The 21,352-nt window shown below is 38.5% G+C and overlaps 1 protein-coding gene across 6 annotated transcripts in view; it reads left to right on the top strand.

The window, feature by feature from the left end:
- GPATCH8 (G-patch domain containing 8) overlaps positions 1–21,352 on the top strand; it is a 116,686-nt gene that overhangs the window by 73,020 nt on the left and 22,314 nt on the right. For 5 of the 6 annotated variants that reach the window (XM_032396659.1, XM_032396662.1, XM_032396664.1 and 2 more), the window contains 2 exons: positions 18,111–18,254; positions 21,303–21,339. In XM_032396659.1, coding sequence (XP_032252550.1) covers positions 18,111–18,254; positions 21,303–21,339 — 181 coding nt within the window. The remainder of the gene's footprint in view (positions 1–18,110; positions 18,255–21,302; positions 21,340–21,352) is intronic. The other variant, XM_032396660.1, reaches the window with a different exon arrangement.

Raw genomic sequence — 21,352 nt, 5'->3', positions numbered from 1 at the left:
GCTTTTCATATCTGACTTCTTTTACTAAGCATGTGTTCAAGGTTCAGTCATGTTAATAGCATGTGTAAGTACTTCATTTCCTTCTTATGGCTGAATATTACATTGAATGAATATACTGCAGTCTGTTTAATCATTCATCAATTAGTGGACATTTGGGTTGTTTCTGCTTTTTGGCTATTATAAATAATGCTGCTGTGACCATCTTGTACAAGTTTTTGTGTAAATATATTTTCTGGTTCTCTTGGGTATCTACATAGGAATGGAATTGCTGGTCATATGCTAACTCTCTGTTTAACTCTTTGAGGAAGTGCCAGTCTATTCCAAAGCGTTTGTACCATTTTACATTCCCACCAGCAGTGTATGAGAGTTTGTTTCTCTACCTCCTCACTTATATTTGTTGTTTGTCTTTTTTATTATAGCCATCCTAGTGGGTATGAAATGGTATCTAATCATGGTTTTGATTTGCATTTTCTTGACTAATGATGTTGAGTATCTTTTCATGTACTTATTGTCCATTTATTATTCCTTTGGAGAAATGTCTATTCAAATCTTTTGCCCATTTTTAAATTGGGCTGTCCTTTTATTGTTATAAGAACTCTGTATGAATTCTGGAAATGAGACCCTTGTCAGATTTCCAAATATTTTCTCCCATTTTGTGATTGTCTTTTCATTTGAAAATGTCCTTTGATGCACAAATTTTAAAAATTTGATGAAGTCCATTATCTTTTTCTTTTGTTGCTTGTATTTTTGGTGTCATATTTAAGAACCCATTGTCTAATCCAAGGCCATGAAAATTTATACCTATGTTTCCTGCTAAGAAGTTGTAGTTTTAGCTCTTCTGTTTAGGTCTTTGATCTATTTTGAAATAAGTTTTTTAAATTAATTTTTGTATGTCATGTTGGGTAGGTGTTCCAACTCCTTCTTCGTGTGGCTACCCAGTTGTCCCAGTGCCATTTGTTGAAAAGATTGTTCTTCACTGCATAGTCTTAGAACCTTGTTGAAAACCGTGGTCTTAGGGCACCTGGGTGGCGCAGTTGGTTAAGTGACCCAACTCTTGGTTTCAGCCCAGGTCATGATCTCAGGGTCCTGAGATTGAGCCCTGCGTCTGGCTGCCCTCTCGGCAGGGAGTCTGCTTTGGATTCTCTCTCTCTTTCTCCCTTTCTACCCGCCCCGCTTGTTCTCTCTCTCTCTCTCTCTCATAAATAAATCTAAAAAAGAAAGAAAGGGAAAGAGAGAAAGAAAAGAAAAGAAAATCACAGTCTTGCTTATTGTTGCTTTGTAGTAAGGTTTGCTTTTGGGAAGCCTTCCTACTTTATTCCTTTTTAGGATCGTTTTGGGTAGTCTTGATCCCTCCCAATTCTGTATGAATTTTAGAATCAGTTTGTCAATTTCTACAAAGAAGTCAGCTGTGATTCTGATAAGAATTATGTTGAGGGGCGCCTGGGTGGCTCAGTCATTAAGCGTCTGCCTTTGGCTCAGGTCATAATTGCAGGGTCCTGGGATCAAGCCCCGCATCTGGCTCCCTGCTCTGCGGGAAGCCTGCTTCTCCCTCCCCCACTCCCCCTGCTTGTGTTCCCTCTCTCGCTATGTCTCTCTCTGTCAAATGAATAAATAAAATCTTTAAAAAATAAATAAAAGGGTTTTACAATGTGTTTTGTATCCCTAAACATGTATTGTTTAATTTTACATGGTTTTGAATATTTTATTTTTATTTTTTGTTAAGATTTTATTTATTTATTAGAGAGTGTGCTCGAGAGAAAGCATGAGCAGGGTGAGGGGCAGAGGGAGAAGCAGACTCTCCGCCAAGCAGGGAACCCAATGTGGTGCTCGATCCCAGGACCCTGGGATCATGACCTGAGCCGAAGGCAGATGCTTAACCGACTGAGCCACCCAGGTGCCCCAATTTTACGTGATTTTGAACTTTATGTAAATGGAGACATATTTCCTGGTATACATGTATGAGAGTTTATCCAGAGTTTGGCTTTTGTTTTTATTATTCTGTTACTTTAAGTAATTGTACCTATGTATTTTTCCTGACCACTGCTCCACCTGACACCTGTATATATTGATAAATAATGTTGTCATTATCATTTTTTCCCCTAGAAATTCTGTGGTTTCAGGTTTATAGAAAAGCCTTTAAAAATGTTAATTCCTAGTTTTATTTTACTGTGTTCATATATGTTGCTTATATTATCTCTTTTTGCAATTTATTATGGTTTCCTCTATAGCCTAAATGGTCTTTTTTGGTGAACATTCTATGAGTACTTTAAAAGGTGTGTCTCCTATTTTCAGGCCACACACCTTAATATATCATTAAGGTGTTCAATGTCTTTGTTTATTTTTATCTTTTCGATCTGTCATTAAATGAGAGATGATTTGAGTCTCCTTTAATAAATCTCTAATTTCGGGCACCTGGTTGGCTCAGTTGGTTAAGCAACTGCCTTCAACTCAGGTCATGATCCTGGAGTCCCAGGATCCAGTCCCACATCAGGCTCCTTGCTCAGCAGGAAGTCTGCTTCTCCCTCTGACCCTCCCCCCTCATGTGCTCTCTCTCTCAAATAAATAAATAAAATCTTTAAAAAAAAATAAATCTCTAATTTCTGCATCATGGATGTTGCTGCTAGATTATGATAGATATTAAAGTTTTTAGATACCATGAGTTGCCTTCATTGACATTATAAATATAGTCCCTTTATCTTGTTTAAAGCTTTATAGTGTAATTTGTACCTCAGTTGAAAGTAAGACTTGATTCCTGCTTTCATTTTGTGTATATTGCCTTGTATATCTTTGGGGTTTTGGGTGTTTTTTTTAATTTTTCTCTTTTTTTAAGGTTTTTATTTATTTATTTTTGTGTGAGAAAGAGACAGAGCGAGCATGAGCAGGGGTGGGGGCAGAGGGAGAAGCAGACTCCCTGCTAAGCAGGGAGTTGGACCCAGGACTCGATCCCAGGACCCCGGGATCATGACCTGAGCCGAAGGCAGACACTGACCAACTGAGTGACCCATGTGCCCCTGTGTTTTTTTGTTTTTCTTTTAAAGATTTATTTATTTGAGAGAGAGGGAGAGAGAACAGGGAGAGGGAAAGAATCTCCAGCAGACTCCCTGCTGAGTGAGAAGCTGAACACAACACAGGGCTTCATCCAGTGATGGGGCTTCATCCAGTGATGCTGAGATCATCTCAGCCGAAATTAAGAGTCAGTTGAGCATCTAACTGAGCCACTCAGGTGCCCCTTTGTTTTTTTTTTATGTTCAGTATTTCTGAATCGCTTTGTTTTGGATGTGCATCTTATAATCATCATGGAGTGGGGTTTTGCTTTGCTTTACAATATGAAAAAAATTTTTAATGACTTAACTATATATATTTTTTTTTTTTTCTCAAACAACCCCAAGATCAAGAATCACATCCTTAACTGACCGAACCAGACAGTGCCCCAATTTTTTTATATTTTATGTGACAGGTCTGGTTTAGTTTATATTAGATTTTTTTTTTTAAGTCAGTGACTCTGTGGGATAGATATAGATGGATTGTATTTTTCTTGTAGTTCCCTTTAACTTAATAAAATTACCCTTTGTTCTCTATTTCTTTTAGTGTCCATTATTTTTGTACTTTAGAAGTGGCAAGTTAACTTTTGTCGTCTTATTCTCTTTCATTTCATCTACCACCTAATATTAATACACTTAGTATATAGCATACAGTTTAATATGGTTGTATAATACTTATGTTACTTGATCTTCGCTTTTGAATAAAATTCTTGTTACTTTTATTATAGATGCAGTAATAGGCAAACGTCTAATTCCCATTTGCTGTCTCTACCTACCTGGTTTTATAGTAGTTAATATCATTTCTATTTTGTGAGGGGATATAGCATGTACCTTGTGATCTGACATGCTAGTAGCCCCGCTTCTTTGAATCTCAATTCTATGTGTAAATACATTCAAAGCCTGCCGGTCAGGGGCGCCTGGGTGGCTCAGATGGTTAAGCGTCTGCCTTCGGCTCAGGTCATGATCCCAGAGTCCTGGGATCGAGTCCCACATCGGGCTCCTGGCTCAGCGAGGAGCCTGCTTCTCCCTCTGCCTCTCTCCCTGCTCATGCCTTTTCTCTCTCCCTCTCTGTATCTCTGTGTCTCAAGTGAATAAATAAAATCTTAAAAAAAAAAAAAAGCCTGCCGGTCCTTTTGCTGAGTTTTTCCTCATCATTTCTGCAGTTTATATCCCAGTAACTTCTTTAAATAGGATTGTGCAAACAATATTTCCTCAATTATTTTTGTAGAATGAAAAAATATTTATGAAATAATCAATGACATTTTAACAATAAATTAAATACATGGTTTAATGTGGTCTCAGGCAGATATTGCCCTTGGGAAGAAGCAAAATTCAGACTTCTCGAGCAATTTTCAGCGTCAAAGAACTTTTAGATAAAGCCCCCCAAAATTTTAGGAGATCATAGTCCTACTATAGACCCAACTAAAAAACTAGATGTTCTGGGCTAGAGTTAGCAGGGGAGGGGGGAAAAAAGAGCAGAATCAGACCCCTTAAGTCTGAAGATACTGGAGTTGTCAGTTTGCATACAGCATATAAAAGAAGCATATTTGATTTGTTTAAAGAAATAAAAAGGATTGAGATTATGAGTAAAGGGCAAGAGACCATATAAAACCTCAGTGAGAGGATTGAATAGCAGATTATACAAATGTAAATACTAACTATAATACATGTGAAGAAATATCCAGAATGTAACAAAGTGTAGAGAGGGAGGGCAAGAAAGAGAAGTGGAAAATATGTGAAAGAGGTTGAGTTAGATGAGAAAAAATGAGAAGCTCTTAATACGTATCTAGACAGAATTTTAGAAAGAAAGAAAAAGTAGGGCAGAGGCTCAGAGAAAGGATTCCAGAATTGATGAAAAACACAATTCACAGATTCAGCAAGCCTAATGAATCTCAAGCAAGGAAAAAAAAAGTTTATACATAGGCACAGCAAAACTGTACAGTAACAACAAAAAGAGACATAATCTTCAAAGAACTGTGGCAGTAACAAAGAGAAGTCAGAATACAAAGTTGATTCTTTTATTAAAGGTTCTTTTTTTTTTTTTTTTTTAAGATTTTATTTATTTGACAGAGAGACACAGCGAGAGAGGGAACACAAGCAGGGGGAGTGGGAGAGGGAGAAGCAGGCTTCCCGCTGAGGAGGGAGCCCGACACGGGATTTGATCCCAGGACCCTGAGCCGAAGGCAGACGCTTAACAATTGAGCCACCCAGGCGTCCCCAAAGTTCTTTTAGAATCTAATGAATCTTAAATGTGCTCAGAGCAGACAGTCATCATCATAGAATTGTACACACAGAAAAAATGTCTTTCAAATTAGAGATAAAAATAGATTCAGTTTTCAGATAGAAAATTAGTTTGCTACCAAAAGACTCTCGTAAAAGAAATTTTATTTTATTTATTTATTTCAAGATTTTATTTATTTATTATGTTATGTTAATCCCCATACATTACATCATTAGTTTTTGATGTAGTGTTTCATGATTCATTGTTTGCATATAACACCCAGTGCTCCATGCAGATTGTGCCCTCTTTAATACCCATCACCAGGCTAACCCATCCTCCCACCCCCCTCCCCTCTAGAACCCTCAGTTTGTTCTTCAGAGTCCATAGTCTCTCATGGTTCGTCTCCCCCTCTGATTTCCCCCCCTTCATTCTTCCCTCCTGCTATCTTCTTCTTTTTTTTTTTTTTTTAACATATAATGTATTATTTGCTTCAGAGGTACAGATCTGTGATTCAACAGTCTTGCACACTTCACAGCGCTCACCATAGCACATACCCTCCCCAATGTCTATCACCCAGCCACCCCATCCGTCCCACCCCCCACCACTCCATCAACCCTCAGTTTGTTTCCTGAGATTAAGAATTCCTCGTATCAGTGAGGTCACATGATACATGTCTTTCTCTGATTGACTTATTTCGCTCCGCATAATACCCTCCAGTTCCATCCACGTTGTTGCAAATGGCAAGATTTCATTCTTTTTGATGGCTGCATATTCCATTGTATATATATACCATATCTTCTTTATCCATTCATCTGTCGATGGACATCTTGGCTCTTTCCACAGTTTGGCTATTGTGGACATTGCTGCTATAAACATTGGGGTGCGCATACCCCTTCGGATCCCTACATTTGTATCTTTGGGGTAAATACCCAGTAGTGCAATTGCTGGATCATATGGTAGCTCTATTTTCAACTTTTTGAAGAACCTCCATACTGTTTTCCAGAGTGGCTGCACCAGCTTACATTCCCACCAACAGTGTAGGAGGGTTCCCCTTTCTCTGCATCCCCGCCAACATCTGTCATTTCCTGACTTGTTAATTTTAGCCATTCTGACTGGTGTGAGGTGATATCTCATTGAGGTTTTGATTTGGATTTCCCTGATGCCGAGCGATGTTGAGCACTTTTTCATGTGTCTGTTGGCCGTTTGGATGTCGTCTTTGGAAAAATGTCTGTCTGTTCATGTCTTCTGCCCATTTCTTGATTGGATCATTTGTTCTTTGGGTGTTGAGTTTAAGAAGTTCTTTATAGATTTTGGATACTAGCCCTTTATCTGATATGTCATTTGCAAATATCTTCTCCCATTCTGTCAGTTGTCTTTTGGTTTTGTTGACTGTTTCTTTTGCTGTGCAAAAGCTTTTTATCTTGATGAAGTCCCAATAGTTCATTTTTGCCCTTGCTTCCCTTGCCTTTGGCGATGTTTCTAGGAAGAAGTTGCTGTGGCTGAGGTCGAAGAGGTTGCTGCCTGTGTTCTCCTTTAGGATGTTGATGGACTCCTGTCTCACATTTAGGTCTTTCAACCATTTTGAGTCTATTTTTGTGTGTGGTGTAAGGAAATGATCCAGTCTCATTCTTCTGCATGTGGCTGTCTAATTTTCCCAACAGCATTTGTTGAAGAGACTGTCTTTTTTCCATTGGACATTCTTTCCTGCTTTGTCGAAGATTAGTTGACCAGAGTTGAGGGTCCATTTCTGGGCTCTCTGTTCTGTTCCATTGATCTATGTGTCTGTTTTTGTGCCAGTACCATACTGTCTTGATGATGATGCAGATGATATGATACTTTATGTGGAAAACCCAAAAGACTCCACCCCAAAACTGCTAGGACTCATACAGGAATTCAGTAAAGTGGCAGGATATAAAATCAATGCACAGAAATCAGTGGCATTCCTATACACCAACAACAAGACAGAAGAAAGAGAAATTAAGGAGTTGATCCCATCTACAATTGCACCCAAAACCATAAGATACCTAGGAATAAATCTAACCAAAGAGGCAAAGAATCTGTACTCAGAAAACTATAAAATACTCATGAAAGAAATTGAGGAAGACACAAAGAAATGGAAAAATGTTCCATGCTCATGGATTGGAAGAACAAATATTGTGAAGATGTCAATGCTACCTAGAGCAATCTACACATTCAGTGCCATCCCCATCAAAATACCATCCACTTTTTTCAAAGAAATGGAACAAATAATCCTAAAATTTGTATGGAACCAGAAAAGACCTTGAATAGCCAGAGGAATGTTGGAAAAGAAAAGCAAAGCTGGCAGCATCACAATTCCGGACTTCAAGCTCTATTACAAAGCTGTCATCATCAAGATTTTATTTATTTGACAGAGAGAGACTCAGCGAGGGAGGGAACACAAGCAGGGGGAGTGGGAGAGGGAGAAGCAGGCTTCCCGCTGAGCAGGGAGGCAGTTGCGGGGCTCGATCCCAGGACCCTGGGATCGTGACCTGAGCCGAAGACAGACTCTTAACAACTGAGCCACCCAGGCGCCCCTCGTAAAAGAGATTTTAAAGGACATACTTTAGGAAGGAGGAATGTGATTCCTATTTTGAGGCTTGAGATACAATGAAGAATCTCTTTTAAATCAGTATTTAAATGTGGGGGTGTGTGTTTTATTTAATCCAGTCTTCTGATCTCTTTTTTGGAAAAGTAAATCTTCCAAATCTATTTAAACACTATTTTTTATACAGTAATCTTGTAGAATTAAATAAAAACCAACGTTGAATTAAAATATGCTTATGTAACCACCATTAACTAGAAGGATGGGTTCTGCTTGGCACCTGCTTCTTTGTACTGCTCACTTTTAAATCAAAGTCTTATGCAGATACATCTGATGGGAAGATCACATGTCTGAACCCTGGTTTTAAGGCAAGTTGAGAAAGTGAGTTTTCTAAGAAAACCACTGCTAAGGGAGAATATCCACAAGTTGCTTAATAAAGCCAGACAAAATGAAACTGAACTGCCCAGAGTGCCTAGCAAAAATTAGGGTGAATGAAGGGCGCCTGAGTAGCTCCTAAGCGTCTGATTCTTGATTTTGTCTCAGGTCATGATCACAGGGCTGTGGGATCCAACCCTGTGTCGGGTTCTGCACTCAGAGCAGAGTCTGCTTGTCCCTCTCCCTCTGATCATCCTCCTGCTTGCGCTCGCTCCATCTCTAAAATAAATAGATAAAAAATAAATAAAATCTTTTTTAAAATTATGGTGAATGGTTGAATATGGCAAAAATTATAATATGCTGTATATTCACTTTTTAGTTTTAATAAATTTATCCAAACTGGTTCATCCTGGCTGATTAAGTAGCTCATGTGAGAAATGGTAGATGATGGAACTGCCCTCAAAGTGTATCCGGAAGATACAAAACTGAATAGAAGAAAGGCCAATTTTAGAAGCCTTTGAAATGAGACTTATCTTTAGATCTGTTAACTAGAAGGATCTACTAATTGTGAGACTAATTTATCTACCCCTGCTGTAAAAGGCTAACAAGTCATCATTTATCATTCCTTTCCTCTTCTCATTCCTCTGTACTACCTTATAGCAAATGAATACACAGTTGACCCTTGAACAACAAAGGGGTTAGGAGTATGATCCTCCCCACATCAAAAATGTGTGATAACTTACTTAGTAAGAGCCTACTGTTGACCAAAAGCCTTACCAAGAACAGAAACAATCGGTTAACACATATTTTGTATGTTATATGTATTCTATACTGTTTCATATAATAAAATACACTAGAGAAAAGCAAATATTAAAATAAGAGAAGATACATTTATAGTACCGTATTGTATTTATTGATACTGTAAGTTTATGTCCTCTGTTGTTTTTTTTTTTTAAGATTTTATTTATTTATTTGACAGAGACAGAGAGAGCACAAGCAGGGGAGCGTCAGGCAGAGAGAGAAGCAGGCTCCCCGCTGAGCAAGGACCCTGATGCGGGACTCAATCCCAGGACCCTGGGATCATGACCTGAGCCAAAGGCAGATGCTTAACTGACTGAGCCACCCAGGCATCCCATGTCCTCTGTTCATAAGATGAACCATCTGTCAGTACCTACATCAATATTATGTGATATAAAACTGTAGATGTTATACTTATTACTAATATTAGACATCAGAAATGAAAAGATAATGTGGAAAAAGAAATTAATTTACAGGTATAACACTTCGTGAATTGATAACAATGAAGCAGGAGTATGATTGCTTCATTTTAGCCTAGTGTAATCAATACGATTGCTTCACAGTAGTCTAGCCTATACACTAATGAATGGTTATAAAATTTTTATGGCATACAGCAGTCATATTCATAATAAAGTAGTAGAAACATTGTTACATTTAAAATATATATTTTTATCTGAGGTGATACTCAGCTTCTCCAGTTACAAGGGAGAGAGCCATACTGTACATAATATAATTCTTTGAAAGCGAAGTTATAAAATAGTAAGAAAGCCAATACATTATTAATTTCCTATCAAATGTCACTTACCTTATTCCTGTGTAAGGATAGTCTGCCCACTTCCATACTAATCTTGTACATTATGTCCTTCATAATGAATACTTAGGTGATGATGGTGACATAAAAACATCTCACATAATTCTTGCCATATAGTTACTCCATTTTCACACAAAGACACACACATACACAAGAGGTAAGTTTATTAACTGTACGGCATAAAGATTATATACTGTTCATTAAGTGGAAGTGGATTATCATAAAGGTCTTCATCCTCATTGTCTTCACATTGAGGAGGAAGAGGAGGGATTGGTTTTGCTATCAGGGGTGGAAGATGTAGAAGGGGAAATGGAAGAGGCTGACACACTTGGTGTAACTTTACAGAAATAAGTCATTATTTCTGTCTGACTTTTTTTGCTTTTTCATTTTTTAAAAAATGTTTCTAGGGTACCTGGGTGGCTCAGTCAGTTGGGCCTCTGCCTTTGGCTTGGGTCACGGTCTCGGGGTCCTGGGGTCGGGCCCTGCGTCGAGCTCCCTGCTTGGCAGGGAGTCTGCTTCTCCCTCTCTCTGCCAATGCTCTCTTTCTGTCTCTCTCAAATAAATAAAATTCTTAAAAAAAAAAAGTTTCTGTACATCGTCTTTTACCCTTTGCTTTAGTTTCAATGCCCATATCATAGATGTGTCCATGTGGTAAAAGAAGTCAAAAGCAGTCTTGAATAATCAGAACCCTTCTTCCAGATAGTGTACTATCACTTTGTTTTCTGGTACTGTTTCTTCTACGTTTCCTTCCTTATTGCACTAGTTTGGAAGCACTTATCTCCTCTTAATTCCTCTGGTGTGGTGTCTTTTAGCTCTTGAATTTCTTCAAAATCCGTATCTTGAAACCCTTCCTCACCACTACCTTTTTTTCCCCCCCATATCTATAATCTCTTTCGTGATTTCCTTGATTAGCTGTATTGTAAATCCTGTGAAGTCATGCACAACTTCTGGACAGTTTTCTCCAGCAGGAATTTATTGTTTGGGGCCTTTTATGGCTCTATGGCTTTTTCTGTAACAACAGTGGCATCTTCAGTGGTATAATCCTCCTAGACTTTCATGATGTTCTCCTTTTTGAGGTTCTTTCTTCCATAGTGTTGACAATCCTTTCTGTAGTATACTGTGTATAATGACCCCCTGATCCAGAGGCTGAATTAGAGACATTGTGTTTGGGGGCAAATAGACTGTTTCAATGCCTTTGCTGTTGAACTCATCAGGTTCTAGGTGGCCAAGGACATTGTCAAATATCAAAAGGACTTTAAAAGGCAATCCATTACTTGGAAGGTACTTCCTGACTTCAGGGACAAAGCATCAATGGTAACAATCAAGAAGCATTCTTTTTTTTTTTAAGATTTTATTTATTTGACAGAGAGGGAACACAAGCAGGGGGAGTGGGAGGGGGAGAAGCAGGCTTCCCGCTGAGCAGGGAGTCCGATGCGGGGCTCTATCCCAGGACTCTGGGATCATGACCTGAGCTGAAGGCAGTTGCTTAACGACTGAGCCACCCAGGTGCCCCTCAAGAAGCATTCTTTTTGTCCAGGCCTTCTTGTTGTACAACCAAAAGACTAGCAGCTAGTGTTTATCTTTTCCCTTCAAGGCTTGGGGGTTAGTTTTATTTTTATTTATTTTTATTTTTAAGATTTTATTTATTTGACAGAGACACAGCGAGAAAGGGAACATAAGCAGGGGGAGTGGGAGAGGGAGAAACAGGCTTCCCACTGAGCAGGGAGCCCGATGCGGGGCTCGGTCCCAGGACCCTGGGATCATGACCCGAGCTGAAGGCAGCACTTAAGGACTGAGCCACCCAGGCACCCCGAGGGTTAGTTTTATAGGTAACGGCAATCCTGATCATAAACCCAACTGCATTTGCATAAAACAGTAGTGTTAGCTTATTCCTTCCTGCCTTAAATTCTGGTGCTTGCTTCTCTTCCTTTCTAATAAATGTCCTTTTGGCATTTCCCCCCCAGAATAGAGTACTTTTGTCTGCATTAAAAACTTGTTCAGGGGCGCCTGGGTGGCTCAGTCGTTAAGCGTTTGCCTTCGGCTCAGGTCATGGTCCCAGGGTCCTGGGATCGAGCCCCGCATCGAACTCCCTGCTCGGCGGGGGGGCCTGCTTCTCCCTCTCCCACTCCCCCTGCTTGTGTTCCCTTCTCTTACCATGTCTCTCTCTGTCAAATAAAATCTTAAAAAACAAAACAAAACTTGTTCAGGCAGATAACCTTTCTCCTCAGTGATTTTCTTAATGGTGTCTAGGAACTGTCTGCTCCTCTTGGTTGGCAGAAGCCACCTTTCCTGTTATCTTGACATTTTTTAGCCAAACCTCTTTGTAAAATTACCAAACCATCTTTTGCTGGCATTTAATTCACCAGCTTTATATCCTTCACCTTTTGCTTTAAGTTGTCATATAATCCCTTTGGCTTTTTTTTAAACCTTATCAGAGTCTAAATATATTCTTTTCTTACAGCAATCCTAAACCCACACAAAAACTGCATTTTCAATATGAGATTAAAAGGTTTTGCAAAACATGGGGCACCTGGGTGTCTCAGATGGTTAAGCATCCAATCCAGCTCTTGATTCTGGCTCGGGTTATGATCTCAGGGTTGAGAGATCGAGCCCCTCATTGGTCTCTGCGCTGGGCATGGAGCCTGTTCAAGATTATCTCTCTGCGGTACTCCTGGGTGGCTCAGCCAGTTAAGCATCTGCCTTCGGCTCAGGTCATGATTTCAGGGTTCTGGGATCAAGTCCCTTGTCGGATTCCTTGCTCAGTGGGGAACCTGCCTCTCCCTCTGCTTGCCACTCCCCCTGCTTGTGTGTGCACATGCACTCTCTCGTGCGCTCTTGCTCGCTCGCTCTCTCTCTGACAAATAAATAATCTTTAAAAAAAAAAAAGATTCTCTCCCTCTCCTCTGCCCCTCCCTCCCCCCACCGCTGCTCGCTCTCAATTAATTAATTAATTAAAATAAAAAAGGTTTTGCACCCGCTGATCAGCTATAGCGACAGCTTCATGGATTTCCTTTTCTTTTCTTTTCTTTTTTTTTTTTTTACAATGGTCCTTACACTTATATTTCAAGATTCATTTATCTTGAAATGGCAAGCAGTCACTGTTGCAGGTGTGAATCTATGGTTTATATCAAGCAATTCAAATTTTTCTTAGAATATCATGATTTTTTCTCTGCTTGTGAGCACTTCCAGCATCACTAGTGGCACTTTGTATGGGTCCTGTGGTGTTATTCGAGGTTTACAATATGCACTAAACATAATGAAAAATACACAAGAACTGGGAGATACCACTTTTTATTGCAATACCCTGCCAGAGAGCCAGACTGCTCATGCAGAGATGATTAGCATCACACATAGCTGTAAGTGGACACTTGCAACACTTGAGCTCTTCCCAGTAGCAACAAGAGATGGCTATGAAATTATTACAGTAGTACAGCATGTACTACGTTTAATTTTATGCAGTTATGATTTAATACATTATCTTTACATTTGTTTACATTTCTCTCTGCTAATGGTACCATGTAAGGTCTGTAAGTGTGCACGTAAGTTTTGATAAATTATAACTTTTTTTCTTTTCAAGTAAGCTCCATGCCTAGTGTGGAGCCCAACGCAGGGCTTCAACTCAAGACCCTGAGATCAAGATCTGAGCTGAGATCGAGTCAGACGCTTAACTGACTGAGCTACCTAGACACTCCTAAATTTTAACTTTTTATACTAGATTTGTATCTATTTTATGGTAATAATGATAAACTAGTATCTACATATATTTTATGCATTAACGACATACTGTTAATTTTTTTTATATTTTTAGACTATGTGGTTTATCTGTTTTTTCAAATTGTTGCAAATCTCCAAAATTTTTCCATATATGTATTGGAAAAAATCCTCATATAAGAGGACCCATGCAATTCAAAACCATGTTGTTCAAAGTTCACCTGTACTCAGCTTGTTTTGAGATGTCATTTGGTATCTAGTTTTTAAGTGGAACTGGTGAGGCAAATTGGACCACCTTTTTGGGTCAGTCTTACAGTTTTTAGCCAAAACCTTGTAAAGACCAATGGATAACCAGCATATCTATGTTGGCTTTTCAAATTAGCAGTGCAACTTAGTTGGAGAATAGCTTCTTTTTTTTTTTTAAGATTTTATTTATTTGAGGGAGAGAAAGAGAGAGAGCGTGAGAGTGGGGAGGGTCAAAGGGAGAAGCAGACTCCCCGCTGAGCAGGGAGCCCAATCTGGACTAGATCCTGGGACTCCAGGATCATGACCTGAGCCAAAGGCAGTCACTTAACCAACTGATCCACCCAGGCGCCCTGGAGAATAACTTCTTAATATTTAACTCCATAACTGGCCACAGTCTCAAGTAATGTTTTTTGCCTTAAAGTCTATAAAAGATGGGGTATGTGGCTGGCTCAGTCAGCAGAGCATGGGATTCTTGATCTCAGGGTCGTGAGTTCGAGCCCCACATTGGGTGTAGAGATTACTTAAACAAAAAAAAAATTTTTAAGTTAAAAAGTTGAGTATTAATATAGTTGCTCCAGCTTTATTTTGGTTAGTATTTGCCTGGCATATCTTTTTCTATCTTAACTTCCAACTTTCTAAGTCCTTGTAATCAACACGTTGTTGGGTTTTGTTTTCTGCCTCTTAGTACATTTATGTTTCTTGTGATTACTTATCAATCTGTCTTTCTACCTTCTATTTTCCTGATATTTCTGACATGTCTTACCTTTATAAAATTGAAGTTTTCTTACTTCTTCCCCCTTTACTATTTCTATTCTTCTAATAATTACCCTTGGAATTTTAATGTAAATTATGCTTAGTTTCACAAAGTTTAAAGTTAACTTCATCTCCATTAGTAGAAAGACTCTAGAACACTTAAACTTTGAATGCCATCTTCTGTTATACTTGGCCATATCAGCTAGCATTTTGCTTTTATCCTTTTTCAGTCCTGCAAACTAGGTGTTGTTTTGTTATTATATATATATATATTTTTTATTGCTTAACATTTACTTTCAGATTTCAGACCTTTTTACCGGCATCATTTTCCTTCTTCCCTAAAGCACATGCTTAAGGAGACCATGACTTTCAGGCCCACAGTAAGAAATAACGTTTAATATTGCAACCACTTACAACTGAAAAGTTTTACAAGATAATATTTACCCTTATGTGAAATACACTCTGTATTTTGCTATTTTTTCCCCTTTTCATGCCTGTTACAATCTACTAAATTAATGTTGTGACCCACTAGTGAGTCATAATCTATGATTTCAGAAATACTGCTTTAGGAAGGTTCTTTTTAATGAATCTGTTGGTGGTAAAATTCTTTTCTTCATTTCTGAAAAATAGGTCAGTTGGTATACAAATGTATTTTCTCTCAGCACACTGAAGCACACTGTCTTCTACCTTCTGTTGTTGCTTTTAATCTGCTGTCAATCTGATTGTGGGTGATGTTTTTTTTTCCTGGGTATTTTATGATTTGATGGTCTATGGTCCCTTTATAGTCTCACTCAGTGTGTCTAGGTGCATATTTTTATTTAGCCTGCGTGGTATACTTTGTGCTTCCTCTATCTATGGAGTTGTCTTACTAGTTTGGAAAAATCCTCAGCCTTTATATCTTCAAATATATATATATATATTTTAAAGATTTTATTTATTTATTTGAGAGAGAGAGACTGAGAGAGAGAGCACATGAGAGGGGGGAGGGTCAGGAGGGTCAGAAGGAGAAGCAGACTCCCTGCCAAGCAGGGAGCCTGATGCGGGACTCGATCCAGGGACTCCAGGATCATGACCTGAGCCGAAGGCAGTTGCTTAACCAACTGAGCCACCCAGGCGCCCATCTTCAAATATTTTTCTCATCTCTGCTGTCTATTCTCTTTTTCTGGGATTCCAGTTATGCACATGTTAATATTCTTATCATATTCTTCATGGCTCCTAGACCTCTTTTTCATATTATCTGTTTCCTTGTCTCTGTGCCACATTCTAAGTAATTTCAGTCTTTTACCTGTTTTTGTTTACTACATCTTTGTAAAATTGAGATATAATTTACATACTACAAAATTCACCTTGTGGTTTTTAGTACAATCTGTAAGTTTGTGCAACCATTGCTACCATTTAATTCCAGAACATTTTCACTTCCCTACTACGTTTTTTAAAAATTTATTATTATTATTATTATTTTTATTAAGTAAGCCCAGCACAGAGCCCAGTGCGGGGCTTGAACTCTCAACCCTGAGATCAAGACCTGAGCTGAGATCAAAAGTTGGACACTCAACCGACTCAGCCACCCAGGCGCCACCCCACCTCCATATCTTTTTTGAGCTGTATCTGGTCTGCTTTTTTTAATCCATCCTCTAAGTAGCTGATGAATTTTTTGGTTTATTTTTTACAGTTAGGTTTTTCAATTCTAAAAGTCTTTTTTTTTTTTTTTTAAAGATTTTATTTATTTATTCATGAGAGACAGAGAGAGAGAGATGCAGAGGGAGAAGCAGGCTCCCAAGGAGCAGAGAGCCCGATGCGGGACTCGATCCCAGGACCCTGGGATCATGACCTGAGCCGAAGGCAGACGCTCAACCATCTGAGCCACCCAGGCGCCCTCAATTCTAAAAGTCTTATATTGGGTCTTTCTACAGTCTGCCTAGGGTTTTTTGTTTTTTTTTTCCTGTTTTGTTTGTTTTGTTTTTAAGTAGGCTCCACTCCCAACTTAGGGCTTCAACTCACGACCCTGAGATCAAGTCACATGCTCTACCAACTGAGCCAGCCAGCCAGGCACCCCTAGTTTTTTGTTTGTTTTAAAGAGTTTATTTAAAATATATATATATTTTTAAGCCATCTGTACACCCAGCATGGGGCTTGAATTTACAAGCCCAGGATTGAGAGTCATGTGCTCTACCACCTGACCCAGCCAGGTGCCCCTACAGTCTGCCTAGTTTTTAAAATATATTTTATGTTTGCTCGTTGTTGTAATTCCATTTTATATTTTAAACATTTTATAGTTGCTTTATATTCTATAACAGACTATTCCAATATCTGAGATTTGGAGTGCCTAAATCTGTTGCTTGTTTCCTGTGACTCTCGCTTATAGAAGATTTTTCTTTCTCTCTCTTTTTTTAAGATTTTATTTATTTATTCATAAGAGACAGAGAGAGGGGGGCAGAGGCAGAGGGAGAAGCAGGCTCCCCGAGGAGGAGGGAGCCTGATGCCGGACTCGATCCCAGGACTCCGGGATCATGACCCGAGCTGAAGGCAGACACTTAATCATCTGAGCCACCCAGGTGCCCTATAGATATATTTATTTTCTTTCGTGTGTGTAGTAATCTTTGATTGTAACCCCAATTTTGTTGATCTTAATCTAGGAAAATGTTAAAGGGCTAAAATGGAGGATGCTTTCTGAGAGTATTTTTGATTCTCTCTGCCAAGATGCAGAGGTCCTTGGGTACTCTCCAGCCTACTTATACGTTCTTTCATTTATTACTGAGACTTCTCTGGTCTCGCTCCCCCATCTTGCTCAAACCCCAAGCTTCAGTGTCACGCACATGTCCTTAGAAGAGCCCTTGCCCATCACAGCCCTGATTTCAGTTTCAGATGATAAGTTGCTTTGTTTTGTTTTGTATTGCCTCTTTTGAGGATTATACTTACTTCTGTGGTTTCTACAATGCAATAAAAATTGTGATTTTTAGGGTGGCTCAGTTGGTTAAGTGTCTGAATCGTGAGCTCAGCTCAGTTCTTGATCTCAGGGTTGTGAGTTCAAGCCCCACATTGGACGTCAGTGACGCTGGGCGTGGAGCCTACTTTAAAAAAAAAAGAAGTGTTGTGTATTTCTGGTTGGTTGGGGTTTTTTTTGTTTTTTGTTTGTTTTTTGTTTTTAAGCCAGGAGTAGGAGTAGGGGGTGCCACCATAATGCCAAAAGGCAAAGTAAAATTAAACTCTTTTGGGGGGCACCTGGTGGCTCAGTTGGTTAAGCGTCTGTGCCCCTGAAGACAACTATTAATTTAGATATTTCAATACAGTAAGTTGCCTAAAATCCTTGATCATTAATGGCATCCCAAACATGATAAATATGTGGATTAATTAATAGTATAAGTTTACTGAATAAAATACAATGGCTACAAAAAAAAAAAAAAATGAAGACAACTATCAGTACAACCACACACAAATTACCCTGCCAGATTGCCACTTGTGTTCCATCTGGCTTTTACTGGTACCACTAAATAAGCCCCCTTTTCTCTCTTCGGATAAGACTGCCTCTTTATAACATTCATTTAAATTCTACCAAGTTCATTTTTTGTTTGTATTTTGTGGTTTTTATAGGATTATGTTGACAAAGAGAAGGCAATTGCCAAAGCATTGGAAGACCTCAGAGCCAACTTTTACTGTGAACTCTGTGATAAGCAATATCAGAAACATCAGGAATTTGACAACCATATCAACTCCTATGATCACGCACACAAGCAGGTGAGGAATTGCTTGCTAACAAAGAAAAAGATACTTTATTTGTTGTTATAACTATTGAATTTTATAAATGTACCCCCAAAACTTCATGACTATGGTTTCTTATATTTGCCAGTCTTTATCTGAGGTCCATCTGACTTACTTGATTTTTTTTCAGTGACAGAAGTCCTGACCTTCCAAGAATTTATGTAGAGTGAAGAATTGTGAGCATCATAAATCTTGCATAAAGTTTTTGGCTTTGAATGGTTTCTATATTTGTGCTTAATTTGGTAATTCAACTGAGGATCACTAGGAGCTTTGTTTCCCTTTCTCCCTCTTTCCGACCATGTTAAACTTGGAACAGTTATCCCAGACTCTGGTCACTTATATATAAGAATTCATGCTTTATTGGCTACTATTTCCTATCAGTAAGTCATTTTGTTATTTGGTTGGTATACCTTGGAAGGTAGATAAATCTTGAGAAGAAAAACAGAATTAGATGCTGTCTTAACTTCAACAAAAAAAACCTCTGATGCTGCATGTTGAAGAGCTTGCTAAGAAGTGGTTTATACTTTCTTTGCAGTCTTTTTTTTTTTTTGCTTTCATTGGTTTAGAAAATAAAATTGTACCTAACTAGTTAACAGGCATAAAGAAGGTAGCAGTAATTCCCCAGGGGGGATTTTGGAAGAAATGAATCTTTAAATCTTATAGCACAGTCCTGGCTTGTTAAAGAATTTTGAGCCATTTGATTTGGGGTGATTTTAACAGAACTTGCTAAAAGTCTTTGGAGGTATAATAGTTGTATTTGTTAAACTTGTAAAATTTATGAACATTGCTGGAATCCTCTCTTAAGTGGATCTGTTGAACCAACGTTTTTTTTTTTAAACCTTTGCTGCTTCTTTCAGCCAACCATAAGATTTCAGTGCACAGGTAAAGGGCAAGCTTTGATTAAGTTTTCCCAGTACAAGGATAGTTTCTAAGCCATTACACTTTTTGCAACAGTCTCTTCCACATTTACCCACACCTAACCAATTTAAGATTCTTCCACTGATAGAGTTGTATTCAAGACAGCTTTGAACTTTTTATACATCTTTGGACATTGTTATACTATACTGTCAGGTCTGCTTAATTTAAAGAAGAGAAAATCAGGATATATATCACCAAGATACATTGGCAATTATCTTACTTTTTCAAAGAATCATGTGTCAAGGGACACCTGGGTGGCTCAGTCGGTTAAATGTCTGCTTTCGGCTCAGGTCATGATCCCAGGGTCCTGGGATTGAGTCCCACATCGGGCTCCCTGCTCATTGAGGAGCCTGCTTCTCCCTCTGACTGCTGCTCCCCTCCTGGTTATGCTCTCTCTCTCTCTGACAAATAAATATATAAAATCTTTAAAAAAAAAGAATCATGTGTCAAGAAAGAAAGAGTTATAACAGCAGATATTGCTTATCCAGTAACTTCTCAACCTTCTCAGTGTATATATAATTCATATTTTGGGGGTGATTTTTTTATGGGATTAAGAAAGACATTTGACATCTAAACACATAAATGCCTTTTTGGGTCTTTGAGAATTTCTTCAATTAAAAATTATCTGTGATGGGGCACCTGTCTGGCTCAGTTGGTCAAGTATGTGACTCTTGATCTCACAGTGGTGAGTTCTAGCCCCACATTGGGCGTAGAGCTTACTTAAAAAAAAAAAAAAAAATTGTAACAAATTAGAAGACTCCAGAAGAAACTTTAGGCACTAGAAGGACATTTAAAAAGGTTACATTTTTAGTTAATGAGAAGTCTCTTGAGTAAAGTTTCTATTAGGAAGAAATAAATCAGGAAAATTTAAATGCAGACTTGAACAATGTTTATATTGCCCTTTAAAGGGAAAAAATTCTATCAGAGCAACAGATTTACAGGTTAAATCTGAGCAGAAATGCAGAACTAGTGAAATTCACATTGACAGTGTGATGGACGGTAATGTTTTAGTGATGTTGCTTTCAACTTGAGAGTAGTAAGTAATTGTTGCAGCTGTGGTTCATTTGAATGTGACATGTTTATTCTCCTGTGCACTTTGAGATGACCCTGTTCTCTCTCCACTTTTCTCTATTGCAGTGATTTTCCACGTGGGGAGATTTTGTCCTCCAGGGAACACTTAACGCTGCCTGGAGACATTTTTGAGTACCACCATTAGGAGGGTGGTGCTGCTGGCATAGAGTGGGTAGAGGTCAGGGGGGTGTCTAAACATCCTACAATGCACTGGGAAATTCCTTGCAACAAAGAATTACCTTGCCCAAAATATCAGTAGTGCTGAGGTTGAGAAACCCTGTTCTGTTAGGATTACTGAAAAACTTTCAAATATATATGGTATTGTGATATCATTTGGCCTTTGCTTGGCACAAACAAATCACTATCATTTTAAGTCCCCAGTTATGTTCTAAACATTTATAAAATACTCATCTAGCTGATCCCAAATACTCATTTATTACTCTGGTTTTTTTGTTTGGTTGTTTTTTCCATTATCATCAAAATGAAAATACAAAAGTAAGGATTTCTTATAGGGAACTCATGGACTACCTTTCCATTAATAGAGAAATATGTCTGTGATCTTTCGTTTAGGAAGAAATCTTTAGCTGGTATGATTAATGGATGTATGTGAGCTTATTTCTTCACCATGATCAAAAGCCCATCTTAGGTATTAAAAAAAGAACAGTGGTAGTATGAGTTTGTTGTTCTGTTTGCTTTTGGTGCCGAGTGTTCTTTATTCGGTTGAAATGTAAGCTTTTTCATCTTTCTTTATACTGCTCTCTTAGTGCAAATAGTAGAATCTTGAAACAATGCTAAAAATATATAAACAAGAAAATGCACAGTACTAAATTTTTTATAGTTCTACTCTTCCCTGTACTTAGAACTTCTAAGGAGCCTTTAATTGCCCTTGGTACAACACAGCTAAATAATCCCTAAGAGGGGGTAGGTCCTATTTTTCATTCCTCTTTGATGGACATGAACTTACCATACAAATGGACCTACCATTTTCCAAATTCATGCTCTAAAATCATAAAGACACCCTGTCTTGTCTTCCAGGAAGGCACACAGGATTATTATGAATCTGAGATAATAGGTAAGTACATTCA

Source organism: Phoca vitulina, unplaced genomic scaffold (assembly GCF_004348235.1).
Source record: "Phoca vitulina isolate PV1807 unplaced genomic scaffold, GSC_HSeal_1.0 scaffold92, whole genome shotgun sequence".
NCBI lineage: Eukaryota > Metazoa > Chordata > Mammalia > Carnivora > Phocidae > Phoca > Phoca vitulina.
The sequence above is the reverse complement of the archived record's forward strand: the minus strand, read 5'-3'. Positions and strand labels throughout refer to the sequence as shown.